This window comes from Aspergillus eucalypticola (genome assembly GCF_003184535.1).
Source record: "Aspergillus eucalypticola CBS 122712 chromosome Unknown BO83scaffold_5, whole genome shotgun sequence".
NCBI classification, from domain to species: domain Eukaryota; kingdom Fungi; phylum Ascomycota; class Eurotiomycetes; order Eurotiales; family Aspergillaceae; genus Aspergillus; species Aspergillus eucalypticola.
In genome coordinates this window covers 501,634-515,495 of record NW_020290279.1, presented here as the reverse complement: position 1 = coordinate 515,495, position 13,862 = coordinate 501,634, and the positions used below count along the sequence as shown (strand labels likewise).

At 51.0% G+C, this 13,862-nt stretch overlaps 5 protein-coding genes across 5 annotated transcripts; 2 read left to right on the top strand and 3 right to left on the bottom strand.

Annotated features, from left to right (window-relative positions):
* Positions 1-781: 781 nt before the first annotated feature.
* ura7 (small subunit rRNA maturation protein UTP4) lies at positions 782-4,109 on the top strand. The gene is made up of 3 exons (XM_025530567.1): positions 782-2,043; positions 2,093-2,322; positions 2,379-4,109. The coding sequence occupies exons 1-3, from the start codon at positions 990-992 to the stop codon at positions 3,972-3,974; spliced, it is 2,880 nt and encodes a 959-aa protein (XP_025391066.1). The 5' UTR covers positions 782-989; the 3' UTR covers positions 3,975-4,109.
* Positions 4,110-5,025: 916 nt separating this feature from the next.
* phzA (putative serine/threonine protein phosphatase) lies at positions 5,026-7,127 on the bottom strand. The gene is made up of 3 exons (XM_025526619.1): positions 5,570-7,127; positions 5,343-5,495; positions 5,026-5,194 (listed from the first exon to the last, which is right to left on the bottom strand). The coding sequence occupies exons 1-3, from the start codon at positions 6,926-6,928 to the stop codon at positions 5,165-5,167; spliced, it is 1,542 nt and encodes a 513-aa protein (XP_025391065.1). The 5' UTR covers positions 6,929-7,127; the 3' UTR covers positions 5,026-5,164.
* A 2,097-nt stretch (positions 7,128-9,224) lies between these two features.
* BO83DRAFT_424261 (LSM domain-containing protein) lies at positions 9,225-9,709 on the bottom strand (the record flags this gene model as incomplete). Its single annotated transcript, XM_025535151.1, has 2 exons — positions 9,225-9,467; positions 9,599-9,709. The coding sequence occupies 2 exons, from the start codon at positions 9,707-9,709 to the stop codon at positions 9,225-9,227; spliced, it is 354 nt and encodes a 117-aa protein (XP_025391064.1).
* Positions 9,710-10,203: 494 nt separating this feature from the next.
* On the bottom strand, positions 10,204-11,384 carry BO83DRAFT_414849 (uncharacterized protein). Its single transcript, XM_025534595.1, has 2 exons — positions 11,018-11,384; positions 10,204-10,960 (listed from the first exon to the last, which is right to left on the bottom strand). The coding sequence occupies exons 1-2, from the start codon at positions 11,178-11,180 to the stop codon at positions 10,557-10,559; spliced, it is 567 nt and encodes a 188-aa protein (XP_025391063.1). The 5' UTR covers positions 11,181-11,384; the 3' UTR covers positions 10,204-10,556.
* Positions 11,385-11,933: 549 nt separating this feature from the next.
* On the top strand, positions 11,934-13,430 carry BO83DRAFT_375859 (protein MEMO1). The gene is made up of 3 exons (XM_025530566.1): positions 11,934-12,222; positions 12,277-12,345; positions 12,402-13,430. The coding sequence occupies exons 1-3, from the start codon at positions 12,068-12,070 to the stop codon at positions 13,273-13,275; spliced, it is 1,098 nt and encodes a 365-aa protein (XP_025391062.1). The 5' UTR covers positions 11,934-12,067; the 3' UTR covers positions 13,276-13,430.
* The last annotated feature ends 432 nt before the right edge of the window (positions 13,431-13,862 follow it).

Genomic DNA, 13,862 nt, shown 5'->3' with positions numbered 1-13,862 from the left:
AGTTGGTCCGACCAAACAAACCATCCTGGTCCTAGTCAGGACTTGTTTGTTATCTTGCTCAAAGCTTGGTATGGTCAAGTCCTTGGAAGCAACTGTTGGTTCACAGCAGTTGTTCTCATCCGGTGTGTTGGCGTTGCTTATCAGTACAAGCTGACGCCTCTCCGAGATGGAGGGTATGTCGAATGACTAGGCCATTCTGGCCAGAAAGGTGAGGTGAGTGATAGACAAGCGCACTCTCACGCAGTAGTGGACGAACATTTCAGTCCGTTATTGCCATTGTTGGAATACTTGCTATGGCATATCTGGTAGGTGAGTTTTTGCAGTTGATACCGAAAGCACAAAGAAGGTTAGACCATCTATGTCTATGTCGCACATGGAAAAAGGCTCCCTAATAACTGCGCTGAACAGAGAGCAGATCGATCATCATAGTATTTTTGTAGTCTCTTGACCCTTGTCCAACCTATATTGGTCTTCAATATCTGTAGATATCAGTCTTTGCCGTCTCGGCTTATTGCATAGGACAATCTCAACGACACCATGTCCCACAACCATGAAAGCCAGCCAATACAACTAATATTCACATTCATAATTAGTGAAATTCACATCAAATCAACCCGTATCTCAGATCTCAGCAATGAGCATTTACGATGCTCGACGGCGACCAAAGCCCGCAACAAATCACGTGACAGTAGAGCCGGTGGGACCTCCGCGGCGCGCTAAAAATTGTATCAAAAAAGATCCGGAAAAAAAGCTGAAGAGTCGCCAGCACCATCCAATCGAGCCACCGCGCCTGTGCCAACCATATCACGAACCGTTTTTATCGACCGGAATGATTGTTTAACGGTCGGCTCTACAAGCTGAGCCGGGTAGAATCCTATAATCGCCAAACGGGGATCTACTTTTTCCACACGCCGTATCATCAAGAAAACGAAGCTCTTCCAATCTCCAAAAAGAAACCAAGACATCATCACCACCACCAAAAGCCCATCATGGATATTCACCGTTGCCGTTTCGTTCCCTACAATCCTCAGGCGATTAATGCGCTTGCTTTCTCCCACCCTCCCTCCGCGGAACTCGCCGGACGAGGTGTCCCTACGCTCCGACTCGCAATCGGTCGCGCCAACGGCGATATCGAGATCTGGAACCCCCTGCGCGGCGCCTGGTTCCAGGAGACAGTTCTCCGAGGAGGAAAAGACAGAAGCATTGAGGGGCTGGCATGGACGCTTGACCCCCCTGAGCCTGGTCCGGATGGGTCAAAGCTGCCTGGACGTCTGCGCCTCTTCAGTATCGGATACTCGAGTGCCGTGACGGAGTGGGATATCGAACAGGGTCGTCCGCTGCGCCATTCGAGCGGAAACTACGGCGAGATCTGGTGTTTGGCTGCTCAGCCCAGGTGGCAGGCGACGCGGGGTAAGGATGGCAAATTGTTGCCTCCGACGGAGGGAGAGTTCACGGGCCAGCATCTGGCTGCGGGTTGCGCCGACGGATCGATTGTTATCTTGTCCACGGCGGATAATGATCTGAAGTATCTGCGTACTATGCGCCCGTCTACGAAGAGGTCCAGAGTGCTTAGCGTGACTTTCCAGAACCGTCATACCCTTGTCGCGGGATATGCGGATAGTTCGATTCGGTTGTACGATATTCGGAGTGGTCAGCTTCTGCGCACGATATCCCTGGGTAAGGGACCTGCTGGGGGAACGAAGGAATTGCTCGTCTGGTCGGTTAAGTGTCTGCCTGATGGTACGATCGTTTCGGGTGACTCGGCTGGTGAAATTCGCTTCTGGGATGCTAAGAACTATGCCCTTATTCAGCGTCTGCAGGGCCATTTGGCGGATACCTTGGATATCGCTGTGAGCGCCAAGGGTGATACTGTTGTCAGTGGTGGTGCCGATCAGAGGACGGTCGTGTATAGGAAGAAGGAGGGTGAGAAGGGTGACAAGAAGGCTAGATGGACTGAGGTCATGCATCGTCGCTACCACACTCATGATGTGAAGACCTTCGCTGTTTACGAGACCAGGGATATCAGTATTGCCGTGTCTGGAGGTGAGATTCACTGCGCTACATATATTGCCTGTGGACTAACAATGACTAGGACCCGACGCCGCACCGGTTGTCCTGCCCCTGCGCGAATTCGGAAAGGAGCACCACAGAAAGCTTTCCAGCCTGCCCCAAATACCCCAACTTGCATCTTCCCCTGCGTCTAGGCTCGTAATGAGTTTCTGGGATAGGGAGGTTAGTATCTGGCGGTTGCACCGTGGTCCTGCGACGCACGAGAATGCGGATGGCCAGCGGCATCGCTTGGTCGGCAAGATTCTCATCCAGGTAAGAACCACAGTGATCCAGTTACAATGCGGTCTATACCTAACGACTTACAACAGGGCGAAGAAAACATCACATCTGCTATGCTCTCCGCAGACGGAAAGATCCTCGTCGTTGCCACGATATCCACCATCAAGCTGTTCTCCGTGCGCCGCCGCAAGGGCGATGAGAAGGGAACTCTCCGCATACAGAAGTTGGACGTGCCAAAGGCTCTTGCGGAGGACGGTGCTCGGGTCGTGACTGTCGCTCCCAACGGCCAGTGGGTTTGCGTCGTTCGTCCCAACAGTGCCATGTACCTGGCTCGCATCAAGCCGGCCTCCACCGCGCAAGAGAAGCCTCACATTCACACCCAGCTCGTCAAGCTGAACAGAGCGACTCGTCACACTCGATTCGAGAAGGCCTCGCACGGTACCTTGGGCGAGTACGAGAGATCAGTGCGATGCGTCGTATTCTCCGACGACAGCAAGGTCCTGGCATCCGGTGATCTCTCCGGCTGTGTCGATACCTGGGCGCTCCAGAACGCAGAGGACGCCCCCAAGAAGCGCAACAATGCCGCCGGCTCAGACGACGAATCTTCCGATGACGAAGACCAGCCCGTGATCGAGGGTGAGCGCTGGACCCATGCTGCCGGGGAGTCCCCCATCCCCCGTCTCAAGTCCGGCGTTGTCCTCCTGTCCTTCCGTCCCCCCAACCCATCCAAGACGAAACTCCTTCTAAACGGAGTCGCAAAGGGCGAGCACCGCCTGATGGCCCTCACAAGCGAGCACCAGCTCGTAGAGTTCGACGCCGTCGAAGGCAAGCTATCCGACTGGTCCCGGAGAAACCCGAAGGCCTTCCTCCCCGAAGAGTTCCGCGGTGTCAAGGACCGCGCCATGGGCTGTGTCTGGGACCTATCGGCCGCCCGCGAACGCCTATGGCTCTACGGCACCTCCTGGCTGTGGATGTTCGACCTCAACCAGGACTTCCCCTCCCCCGAGGAACTGAACGCCTCCGCAGACAACCACGAAGACGAAAACGCCTCCACACAAACCTCCAAGAAGTCCGCCGCGCAAAAGCGCAAACGCAACCCCTTCGAGGAGGAAGAGAACGCCCGCAAGAAACCCAACAGCGGTGCCGGTGACAGGATACCCCTCGCCCAGTCCGACCTGTTCTTCGCAGCCAAGATGCGCAAGATCGTCGGCAGCGACGAAGGCCAAGCCGAGTGGATGTCCCTGGACAAGGAACGTCCTCGTGCCCCCGACGCCGACGATGAAGCCTACGACTACGACGAAGCATACACAGCCAACAACGACGTCGCTCTGGCCCGTCTCCGCAGAGAAAGACAATTCATCGAAACCAGCACCCCCCTGAAACGCGTCTCCATCGGCGGAAAGCAGGATAAACTTCTCCTCGGCGGTGACGTCGAAAGCCCCTCCGCTCAGAAACAACTCGTCCCTGCTTCAGCCGACTCCAGATCCAACCAGCAGCAGCAGCAGTCCTCCCGCCGCTGGTGGCACACCTACAAGTACCGTGATCTCCTGGGTATCGTGCCCCTGGGCTCGGATGCCGATGATGTTGAAGGTGATAGCGACAGTCATTTCTTGGAGGTTGCTGTCGTCGAAAGACCCATGTGGGATGTCGATTTGCCGGGTCGTTATGTCCGGGACTACGCTTAGGCGAGTCGTCATCTCTCATATTTATTTCAATTTTACTTTCTTTTCCTTTTTATTATTACAATGTTCTTTTCTTCAAATTATATTAGATATTCTTCCTTGTCTTGGCGAGCATGATAGGTCTTTTTTACAAATCAGAACTAGATTAAAAGTTGTTTTTTCTTAATTCTTCAATCCATGTAGCCCTTAGATTGCTTGGTAACTGTTGGGCATGGGAATGATAGATCAGCCGTGGCATGTTTTCATGTTGAGTGTATGTTTTACTTCAATAGGGATGATTGTATTATACTGAAAGTTGAGAACTCGATTGCAGTAGGTGAGATGACTGTCAGTTAGGCCCTTTACTCGATTTTTTCCTTCGTACTTGTAGATGAGAGGAGTGGATTAAGCTCGAAACCAGGAGAGTAGTAAAGGATCAAGACAACGCCATGCATGTTTCCTGTAAGTATCTACCACAAATATCGTTAAAATCGAACCATGTTCCATGTAGCATAGCATGAGCGTAAAGAAAAACCGAAGCAACCCAGAACCTGCTGATCTGCGTTCAGGAGACAGCATACATATCGTGACGCATCAAAATCTTGTCTTGTCTCAATGCCCGAAGGCGACAGGAGACTCCATAGAAAGTACAGAAAGTAAACATGTAACGAAAACGCCAATGAAAGAAGAAAAGTGCATTGCAAACTCCCGTGACTTTCCCTCTTAGGCTTGTGGTCGTGATTTTCAAGTCAGACTTCTTTCTTCATGCAATAAATTTGCGGCCGCTAGGTGAGACTCCATAACCGTAAGCCGGTTTATAAACTGTCTATTGGGCGATCCGATATGGATTCGTCTCATGGCAGGCCTTTCATGATATTGATCGATTCCAGGTGGCGAGAGATAAAACGGACCTGGCACATCCCGTGTCTGCTGCATCTGCAGAGTATATAGTCTTGCGAATCAGCTTCGCGGCGCTGTGAAATAAGTTTCGGAAGCTGGCACCCGAGAGATGCGTATATCGACGGGCAACGGATATGTGTAGCGCAGCATCCGTTTGCTGCTGACGGTATGCTAGCCCCACCAATTTATTATAGGTCGCACTATTGAGTGGACGGGATGCTGGACGCTGACCAGCCATGGCAGGCTCAGGTCCAGGTCCTTGGTGGTGACATATGGGCGGACGGCGATTGCTTGGCATGTAATTACCAAGACCCCTAGTAGCTTTGCGCAGAGACAGGTGCAGGCTGCATTCATTAGCATCGAACAAGCAAAGATGAATGCCAAGTTGAAGAGTAAAATCGTCATCCCAAGTACAAGCGTCTGGGCAGCGTTACACAAGGGAGTTGCGCTGTGACCTGGCAAGAGAAGATGGCTAAGCAAGGGACAACTTACAGGACTGCTGAGCATGCTGTTCCGCTTGTTCCGGCCCTTCTTAATATGGTTCTTCAGTGCGGTGGAATCCAGCGGTTTGAGCAGCTCAAAACTACACAACAATTCACCTGAAACCGACATAATGGCACCCCAGTTGTCGAATTCACCACAATACTATTATGAATAGTGGTTAGCAAGATAAGTCATCGGGCTGCAGATGGCTCAGAACGGTGTCTGGAAGCACTTACATTAGGTGCAGAAAAGACGGTAACGAGAATTCGATCCTGGTAGAACTCATAGCCGTCCTCGACGACCATGTGCGCTCTGCAGACCAAGTCGAAATCATGCCGTTGCAAGAAGTCCATGATGACCTTCTTACCGAAGCAATAACTCACTCCGCGCTCGTTCGGCTCCCAGTCTTCTTCCATATCCGCAGGGTCGCTCCACAAAAGATCATTCAGTAAACCGTAGTCCGGCACATCTGTTGGACGTGCGATTCCTCGAATGTCATCCATATGGGAGAGGCTAGGAGACAAACCACCATGGACACAGAAGATCTTGCCAGCGACGATCGCAGCGATGGGGAGGCAGTTGAAGGTATCAACAAAGGTCTTCCAGATCTTGATGTTGCAACGCCGTTTACATTCATCATAGAACCCATAGACGCGGGTTACGTTGGCACACTCGTGGTTGCCACGTAAAAGGAAGAAGTTCTCCGGGTATTTCAGCTTATAGCAAAGCAAGAGAAGAATCGTTTCCAGACTCTGCTTTCCACGATCCACATAATCACCCAAAAACAGATAGTTTGAAGCAGGAGGGAACCCGCACATCTCAAAGAGCCTGATCAGATCCGTATATTGACCATGAACATCTCCGACGATCTTGACAGGGGCAGACAGCTCCAGCAGAGCCGGCTGAGAGAGGAACAATTCCCGTGCCGCGGTACAGATCGCCGTGATCTCTGCGTTCTTCAAGCAAACGGTCTTGGTGACCTTCGTCGAGTAACCGGCGTCGAGAAGCCGCGAAATCATGTCGTCCAAGTCAATAGACTTCAGAGCGCCCATTCCCATACCTGGTGAACTAGCTGTCTCGAGTGGAGTGTTCATTATATAGTCCAGAATGGGGTTGAGTTGATTGTCCTTTTTGATGAGGATAGATTCACCCACGGCCTGCGAGGATGGGCCCACGGGAGCAACACCAGTGGGAGGAGCGTCCGACACAAGGTCAACCTCGCCGCTTTGTTGCATAGCACTCACATCTTGATGTCCTCGCTTCAAACTGCTCGACAAGGAAGGGGATGGGGGAGGCTCGGGGGCATCAGGGTTCGCACCCGGATCCTCGGCGGTAGGAGACTGTGTACTCAGGTTGGTGGAGCTGCGTCGACTCGCTGCCGACTTGATCGAGCCAGCATCCGACCTGTCGGTCTGGCTCTCCGTTTGTGACAGCGCGGACGTCGATGCGCGGGGACTGTCACTGCTACGGATTTTCGAGCGGATCGAGCCCCGAAGAGAACGGAGCGATTCTTTGGTATCCGACCGAGAGAAAGATGGATACGACTGCAAAGAGTCGCCCGGGCTGGAGTTGCCCTTGGAATGCGACTGACCCATTACTGCAGGGTGAAATATCTGCCAAGCTCGATTTCGGACGTCTATACAAGCGATATACGTTCAAAGTGTGAACACCAAGCCCTGCGGTGCGTCGGAATGCTGAGGGTCTTCTTGGCTGCTGCCTAGTCCCGAGATGTTTAGTCCAGATATAAAGGAGACAGATCTTCCACAACGGTATGGGCAGGAAAAAGACCAGTCCTCGATCGCGAAAGTTGGCGGTGACGGAGATGCAACGAAGCAATAAACGGGGGCCAGTTGGGACGAATATCAGTACAACAAGGGAACCAGTCCCGGGGAGGCGTTGCAAAGATTAAGAAGCGATTCGACAGATCGGTGATGTCGAAGAGTTATCGGAAGGAATGGATGGACATTGAGCGGAGGGATGAGAGAGCTTCACTATGGAAAGCCGCCGACAGCTAGTAGGGTGCTCGGAAGGGGAAGCTCCGATTCGCCGAAAAGAGCTCCTAGGGACGTGCGGATTAGACGAGGCTTGAGCAGGCAGCGACAGACGGAACACAAGATCACAAATACAAAGGGAGAAAATGACAAGGGAAAAAAAAAAGATAAGAAAAAAAATTATTGGAGTTAAGTTGAGGGTGGCATGTGTAGGGGAGATCTGTGAAAGCTAGAAGCTCTGGACGGAGAATTTGGGTAGATTCGGGGCTGTGGGAGGGGGCATAATAATAGAGTGTGGAATGGATGCGTCATTATGGGGTGGGAAAGAATGGAGATGAAACCAGACTGGACAGGAAAGGGAAACTCACCCTCACCAGACTACTGGGGAGATTGAAGCACTAAAAGCTGACGAGAGACTGTGTAATGAAGGGAGAGGGGTTTGTCAAATTTGGAGAATATTTGAAAAAGTCTAGTTGATCAAAGGAAAAAAGAAAGGAAAAAAGGGGAGAGTAGGAAAGTTGTAGTAAGTAAGTTGTAGCTTTGTTGGATGTCGCCTCAATAATCCCCCAGGCTGTCGTTTTTGGTCTCGATCCTGCAGCCAAAGCGGGTGTGGCATTTCCCGGAGGATCTGTCGGCCCGGCTGAAGCTTGGGCGGCTTGGGAGGCCTGAGGATGAAATAGAGCTGCCTAGAATCTTTTGGGTCACTGAAATGAGATAAAGAGATAGTTAGATCAATAGATGTAGAGATAAATCGAGATTCGAATTTAAAGTGACCACTCCCTACCAGGAGTCTATTTGATTTTTTTTTCTTCTACTACCCAACTTGCCCTGCCTGTGCCCCGTTCTTCTTTAATTTATATCACCACGGACTATAGGAAGAAGTAGTTGTGTGTCGACGAACAGAAAGGCTTACACGCCCCCTCCCCTCCTCCAACCGATGACCGAGCCACATTTCAGCCCCTCGTGACTACTGTACATACAGTAAAAAGTTGACACCACGCTGCAGCACAGACACGTTCTCGTCTCTCTATCACACCCGTCTCTTTTCTTGGCTTCGTTCTCTTCAAGGCATTATAGGTTCCTCGCGCTTGCAACCATGCATACAGATTTCAATCCAGCCTGGAAAACCGGATGCACCACTTATCTTCGGATGATCACCGAACTGTCAGCCTCTCAGATGCTCCGAGCACTCCCGAAAATTCCATGAGGGAATTCGTCGGCCTGCTCCATTATTGGTCGGACCGGAACGCATGTAGTCATAGACTTCTGCCAGTTTAGATGAACTGCCGTCCCGCTGGTGTCGAGTCTACGACCCCTCCAACGCAGGGCCGACGACGGATCATGAGGCGTAGAATAATGTGCTATGCAAGATACCTCTTAGTCACAACGATGGCAGGACGCAACTTCAGTCCGCAGCAGGTCCAAACTCTACCCCACTGCAGGAACACCGCCATTTCCATCTCCAACCCCAGCTCAGCCTGGTCATGATCATGGCTTCTGCTGCCAAGCCCCTTCTACTGCGCCAAGCACCAACGACTTATGTCCGATCTTTTCTCCTAGCCACGTTGTGGTGGGCATGTTTTGGTTGATGTGCCTTGGCCTGCGTTGCAGTCTAGCTGATGCGGGTAAAGGTTTCCAAGCATGGCATGTGTGACACTGAATGGGATTACTGCGCAGGTGAATATGCAGAGTCCGCCTTTTTGACTCGGCGCTAATAGGTGCATTTGTCCAGTCGATGTCAGTACCTCCCCGATGACCATCATTGGTCACCTTATGACCGCCCGCACCCAATCCTTAATATGAGAAAGCCGGGACCGAGCGGTGTAACAGCTTTTCGTGATGTTCGTAGCGCAACTTGGTAGACGGGATTATAAAGCAACGGCGTACCGCCAGTTTCATTCTACTTCTTCATAGCCTCCCGCGCGCGAATCTGCTGCGGAGTTTCCTCCAACTCAATTTTTGTAATATGTTGGCCAGGAACGACCACAAGACCGATAAATCGACTCGTCATATCCATCTTGACGCTCTGGGCGTCGACTGCGCTACCGGCGGCTGAATCATGCGTACCCGTGGCGGCGTCTCGAACAGTAGATGGGGAAGGGAAGCGGTATTCGTAGGTGCTGGCAAGGATGATATTTCGTGCCTAATGCGGCCAAAACAAGTCAGCAGGCGCTAGTTTATTTTCTTTCTCGTATTCTTGGTTTTCATATTCCTCCGAGCTATCCAAACAGAAAAAAGGTGTTGAAACGGGAACTCATAACAGAAAGCACCTACCGCATCCGTACACTTGAAGGTACCCACGAAAATGCGCGTATCTGTCGCGTGCACTCGTAACGTCCGACCGATCAATGAGTCCAAATATTGGACTGCTTGGTTTCCGTCCATTGTGCTCTTTCCTGTTCTTTCCAATCGATTGACGTTTAAGGCAACCTGCCTAGCCACACCTTCACTTTTAAGCGGGGTGGGGTTTGACCACTAGAAGGAAGAAATCTAGCGGTCTAGACTATTCTGCGTTGTCCCAAGGCGAGGCGGGAAAATCAATCAAGGGGCGAGATTGGGGAGTCTCTTATAGCCAGCTGTACTCAAACGCCTAGTCAGACTGGACGGATTCCGGTTGGTTGTCGGGGAGAGAAAGATGGTCACCGGGTCGCGACAAAGAGATCCGCTGGAGACCTCAGGCATTCTTGTCGCATGTGACGTTCCGCAATCGGGCACGCTATAACAACGGCTCTTCATGAGATGTTCATCTTAAGGAAGAGGTCTATTCAAGATTTGATACTTTAATGTAGAATAGCACAAATAGTCGTTTCAGACTGTTTACACTACTATTTACGTGAATGTCTTGTTTGCATCGCTCAATATACTGTAGTATAACAATCCTCAACACATCTCGGTGACTATATACATTTTTTCGTCTGTAATTCTGCACCTCAGTCGCCAAGATAGCTCAGATTGACTCGAATTCAACTCGAGTGTCTTGGCTGCCATTTCAGGCAAGGGAAGCAGGTTTCGGCTTTGATTCATGTCTCCAACATGGAAGACATGCAGATGGATAGATCCTGCAACGTATATCAAGTGACAGTGTCGTGACGCTACCAATATGACCAGCACATTGATCCGCGTGGTTATAATATTAAGATAAAGTAAATCAAGGTATCATCGCTGAAAGAACTAATGTCGGTGGTATCGCGTGCTATGGGTGTAATGCACCTCAGCCATGACCGAGTGCTCGTCATGCCCAACCAAACCCTCCGAATGGTCTCCGAGGCTCTTGGACTGACTCGTTGGTTACCGAGTCCATGTCCATATCGCTGCCTGTCAGCTGCGAAGGTGGACTACTCGTACTCCATCCCGTCGAGGTAACTGGCGAGGACATATTGAAGGTATGCGATTGAAAGGGTGTTGTTTGCAGTGGTATAGCATTGTTCGATGGTTGATCCAGCTTGTTCATGCGGTTGTGAGCGGGTGTAGATTGGGAAGGGCGGAAGAACTTGAGCAATGTCTGCTGGCGAGGGTCGACGATCTCAGATGATGGTACAGGTTCTGGCTCAGTTGCCTCGTCCTCGTCTGTGGAAGGAGTAGGAGCTTGGTGTTGTTGTTGTTGCTGAGCCGTAAAAAGCCATCGCATTGTATTTTCTACTGTACGTGAGACAATTGCTTTCGGATAGAAAGGTGCGATCTTTCAGAACATACCATAGACTACTTCGTCATCCGGGCGATCGTTCCTGAAGCGCTTGCGGGTGCGACTGTGGAGGTGCTTTGGGGAGTCATCTGCCACGAGTGATCGTCCTGACATCACAGGAGCAGGATTGGGCGATGTGAGACTGGGAACCGAGGCCTTGCGCTTGAGGGACATGGTGTGAGGCAGAGAAGGTTCAGATCAGATCTCCGGTGTCGCGTGCGAATATTGAAGAGTTTATTTCTCGGTGGAAAATGCAGAGAACTCTTATGAGAGGACAATGTGAAAGATTGATCGTGCAGAAAAGTTTATTTACGAACAATGGGTAACTGTGCAGGCTGATATATAGAGTCGTTGGCTATAACAGGGCTGGGGAGTAGCCTTTTCCAGTGTGGTTGGGAGAAGGATACCGGCGCGTCGGGTCACGGGAGAAGCGTGAGCAAGACCGCGTTCCAGTACACAAAATATGCGCTATTCCGATTTGGGGTAAATTGATCCGTCCATACCAGTGATGGCAGGCGATAAAAGATAGCAGATAACAGAACCTTGGATCCCGCCATAGTACTGTACGAGTAGCTGATTACTAGCTACTCCGTAGTAATTCACTTACTATTTTCTCATATGAAAGACAATATGGTTCCAAAGAGGCATTCCGCTTCGGGATTTGGCTGTATCGGTATATATTCCAAACTCACAGGCACAAACGACCGCGGCGCTGACAATCTAGTTCAACAAGGCCGGAAACTACTCCGGTTCTGCATGACCTCATGCTGGGTATTAGTAGCTCCTTCCTGAAGAGTGTCTATGATCGGCATGCTGCCTTCGATGCTGTTTTGCGTCTTGAGAGCTTGGACCCGGCTGCATTCTTCATTGCGGGTTCCGCAATGACGAGAGTTCCGCCTTCCCCGCTTCTGCCTTATCAAGCTGCCACCGACTGTTGTTCATCATCATCCTAACTCTTCACTTCAACTTTGCCCCCGTCATACCTATATATACTGTATATACCATCGAAGCGTCTCTTTAATAACAGGCCCTTCAGCTAATAGCAAGTCAAGCGGCTCAACATGGATGCTCGTGAAGATAGTCATGCTGGTTCATGGTACTCCGACGATAAATCCACCTTGTCCTATCAACTGGATCACTGGTTGCAAGAGGTACCGGATGAAATCGAGGGCATCGGCCAACTACCAGTGCCTGGTGCACGAATGATCATTGCGCCGTATGTATCGGGAAGCTAATTTGCATGTTGTTTCTGACACTGATCTATTCTCAGACACGCAGGCTATGCATACTCCGGACGATGTGCCGCTTTCGCCTACAAGGCTCTGGACCTGTCACAGGCGTGAGTGATAGCCCTCTCGCCTCACTCGCTATTTACTAAAGTAAATAAATGTATAGTAAACGAATCTTCGTTGTCGGACCATCACATCACCATTACTTCACGACGCTCGCCCTTCCTGAGTTCACTTCATACCATACCCCGCTCTCTGACGACCCTCTACCGCTTGATACCGAGTTCATTGCCAAACTACGTTCAACCAAAGCAGTGTCACGAAATGGGCTAGAATTGCAATTTACCACCATGTCTCGCTCTGTGGACGAAGCTGAGCACAGTATCGAACTGCACCTACCTTACATCCACCGTCTCCTACAACGCCAGCGGCCGAACCAGCCAACATCCCAATATCCGCCGCTGGTACCTATATTAGTGGGTGCTGTTACTGAATCGACCGAGAAGGCTTTCGGAACCTTGCTTGCTCCGTATATTGATGATCCAGAGAATGCTTTTGTCATCAGCTCCGATTTCTGTCATTGGGGGCAGCGGTTCCGTTACACGTACTACAGCCCCCAGGCTCCTAACCCTGGGCCCAGCATCCCCGTTTCCGCTCCAGGCCTCCCTCAACCCGGGATTGGTGGCGATAGTGTAACCGATCAGATGGAGATGGTGTCTACTGGTCGCTCCTTGAAATCGCGGGAACGTATTAGGAGCCGAGAACCACCAATTCACGAGAGTATCTCGGCAGTTGACATTGCGACCATGGCAGCTATTGCCACCGGAGAGTACGCACGTTTCTCAACGATACTCAAGAATACAGGGAACACTGTGTGTGGCCGTCACCCTATCGGCGTGATAATGGCTGGTATTGAAGATATTAGAAAGAATGAAGGGGAGAAGGGCAGATTTCGCTTCATCCGATATGACCGCAGTTCAAATGTGATAGAGGTGGACGATAGCTCTGTGAGCTACGTTTCTGCCTTTACCGTGCTCTAGGTTAGCACATGCTCACTGCAAATTGAGAAATCAGAGGAATTGTCATCTGTATCCAATCCTTGCTCGGGACTGTGAATAGCCGCGTGCCCTTAAGGCTCTCTAGTATGGTGTAGGAATCATTTCACAACTACTGCCATTCGATATGTCTTTCGGATATCTTCGCATTCACCCTCCGTGAGAAAGCGGCCTGCTTATCCCCACAGCAGCATTTCCCGACCAAGGAATGAAACCCTTGACAGATTGGGATCACCGGTCCTGCTGCCGGGGAAGGGTAAGGGTAGCATAGAGGTAGTATTGCTAAGATGGCCACTCGTCTCTCTTTTTGGGCCATTGGTTAATGCCCAATCAACGATGTTGAAGCTCGAAGAGTCTACTTATTATACCCGCCATGACTGGCAAGACGACATGGTACTCCCGGAGAGGCTTCAACAGGCGTCGACGAGGACAAACGAGTGATGGAAGATCATTGTCACATGGGCTCTCGATGGAAGCAAAGAAGGTTCGCTGTTACACGGCAATGGAGGGGGTTGGATTAAGGTAACTCGGCCACTCCGGGGCAATAACCCCAAAAGAGACTGGAGAAAAAG

Excerpts from the sequence above, each read along its gene's own strand:
- BO83DRAFT_414849 (XM_025534595.1), bottom strand. The coding sequence starts at position 11,180 with ATGTCCCTCAAGCGCAAGGCCTCGGTTCCCAGTCTCACATCGCCCAAT. Across the intron at positions 10,961-11,017 it reads GGATGACGAAGTAGTCTATG|AAAATACAATGCGATGGCTT; the intron begins GTATGTTCTGAA and ends CACGTACAGTAG.
- ura7 (XM_025530567.1), top strand. The coding sequence starts at position 990 with ATGGATATTCACCGTTGCCGTTTCGTTCCCTACAATCCTCAGGCGATT. Across the intron at positions 2,044-2,092 it reads CAGTATTGCCGTGTCTGGAG|GACCCGACGCCGCACCGGTT; the intron begins GTGAGATTCACT and ends AACAATGACTAG. Across the intron at positions 2,323-2,378 it reads TCGGCAAGATTCTCATCCAG|GGCGAAGAAAACATCACATC; the intron begins GTAAGAACCACA and ends GACTTACAACAG.
- BO83DRAFT_375859 (XM_025530566.1), top strand. The coding sequence starts at position 12,068 with ATGGATGCTCGTGAAGATAGTCATGCTGGTTCATGGTACTCCGACGAT. Across the intron at positions 12,223-12,276 it reads GCACGAATGATCATTGCGCC|ACACGCAGGCTATGCATACT; the intron begins GTATGTATCGGG and ends ATCTATTCTCAG. Across the intron at positions 12,346-12,401 it reads GCTCTGGACCTGTCACAGGC|TAAACGAATCTTCGTTGTCG; the intron begins GTGAGTGATAGC and ends ATAAATGTATAG.
- phzA (XM_025526619.1), bottom strand. The coding sequence starts at position 6,928 with ATGGGTCAGTCGCATTCCAAGGGCAACTCCAGCCCGGGCGACTCTTTG. Across the intron at positions 5,496-5,569 it reads CCGTCTTTTCTGCACCTAAT|TATTGTGGTGAATTCGACAA; the intron begins GTAAGTGCTTCC and ends TATTCATAATAG. Across the intron at positions 5,195-5,342 it reads ACAGCATGCTCAGCAGTCCT|CCTGCACCTGTCTCTGCGCA; the intron begins GTAAGTTGTCCC and ends TAATGAATGCAG.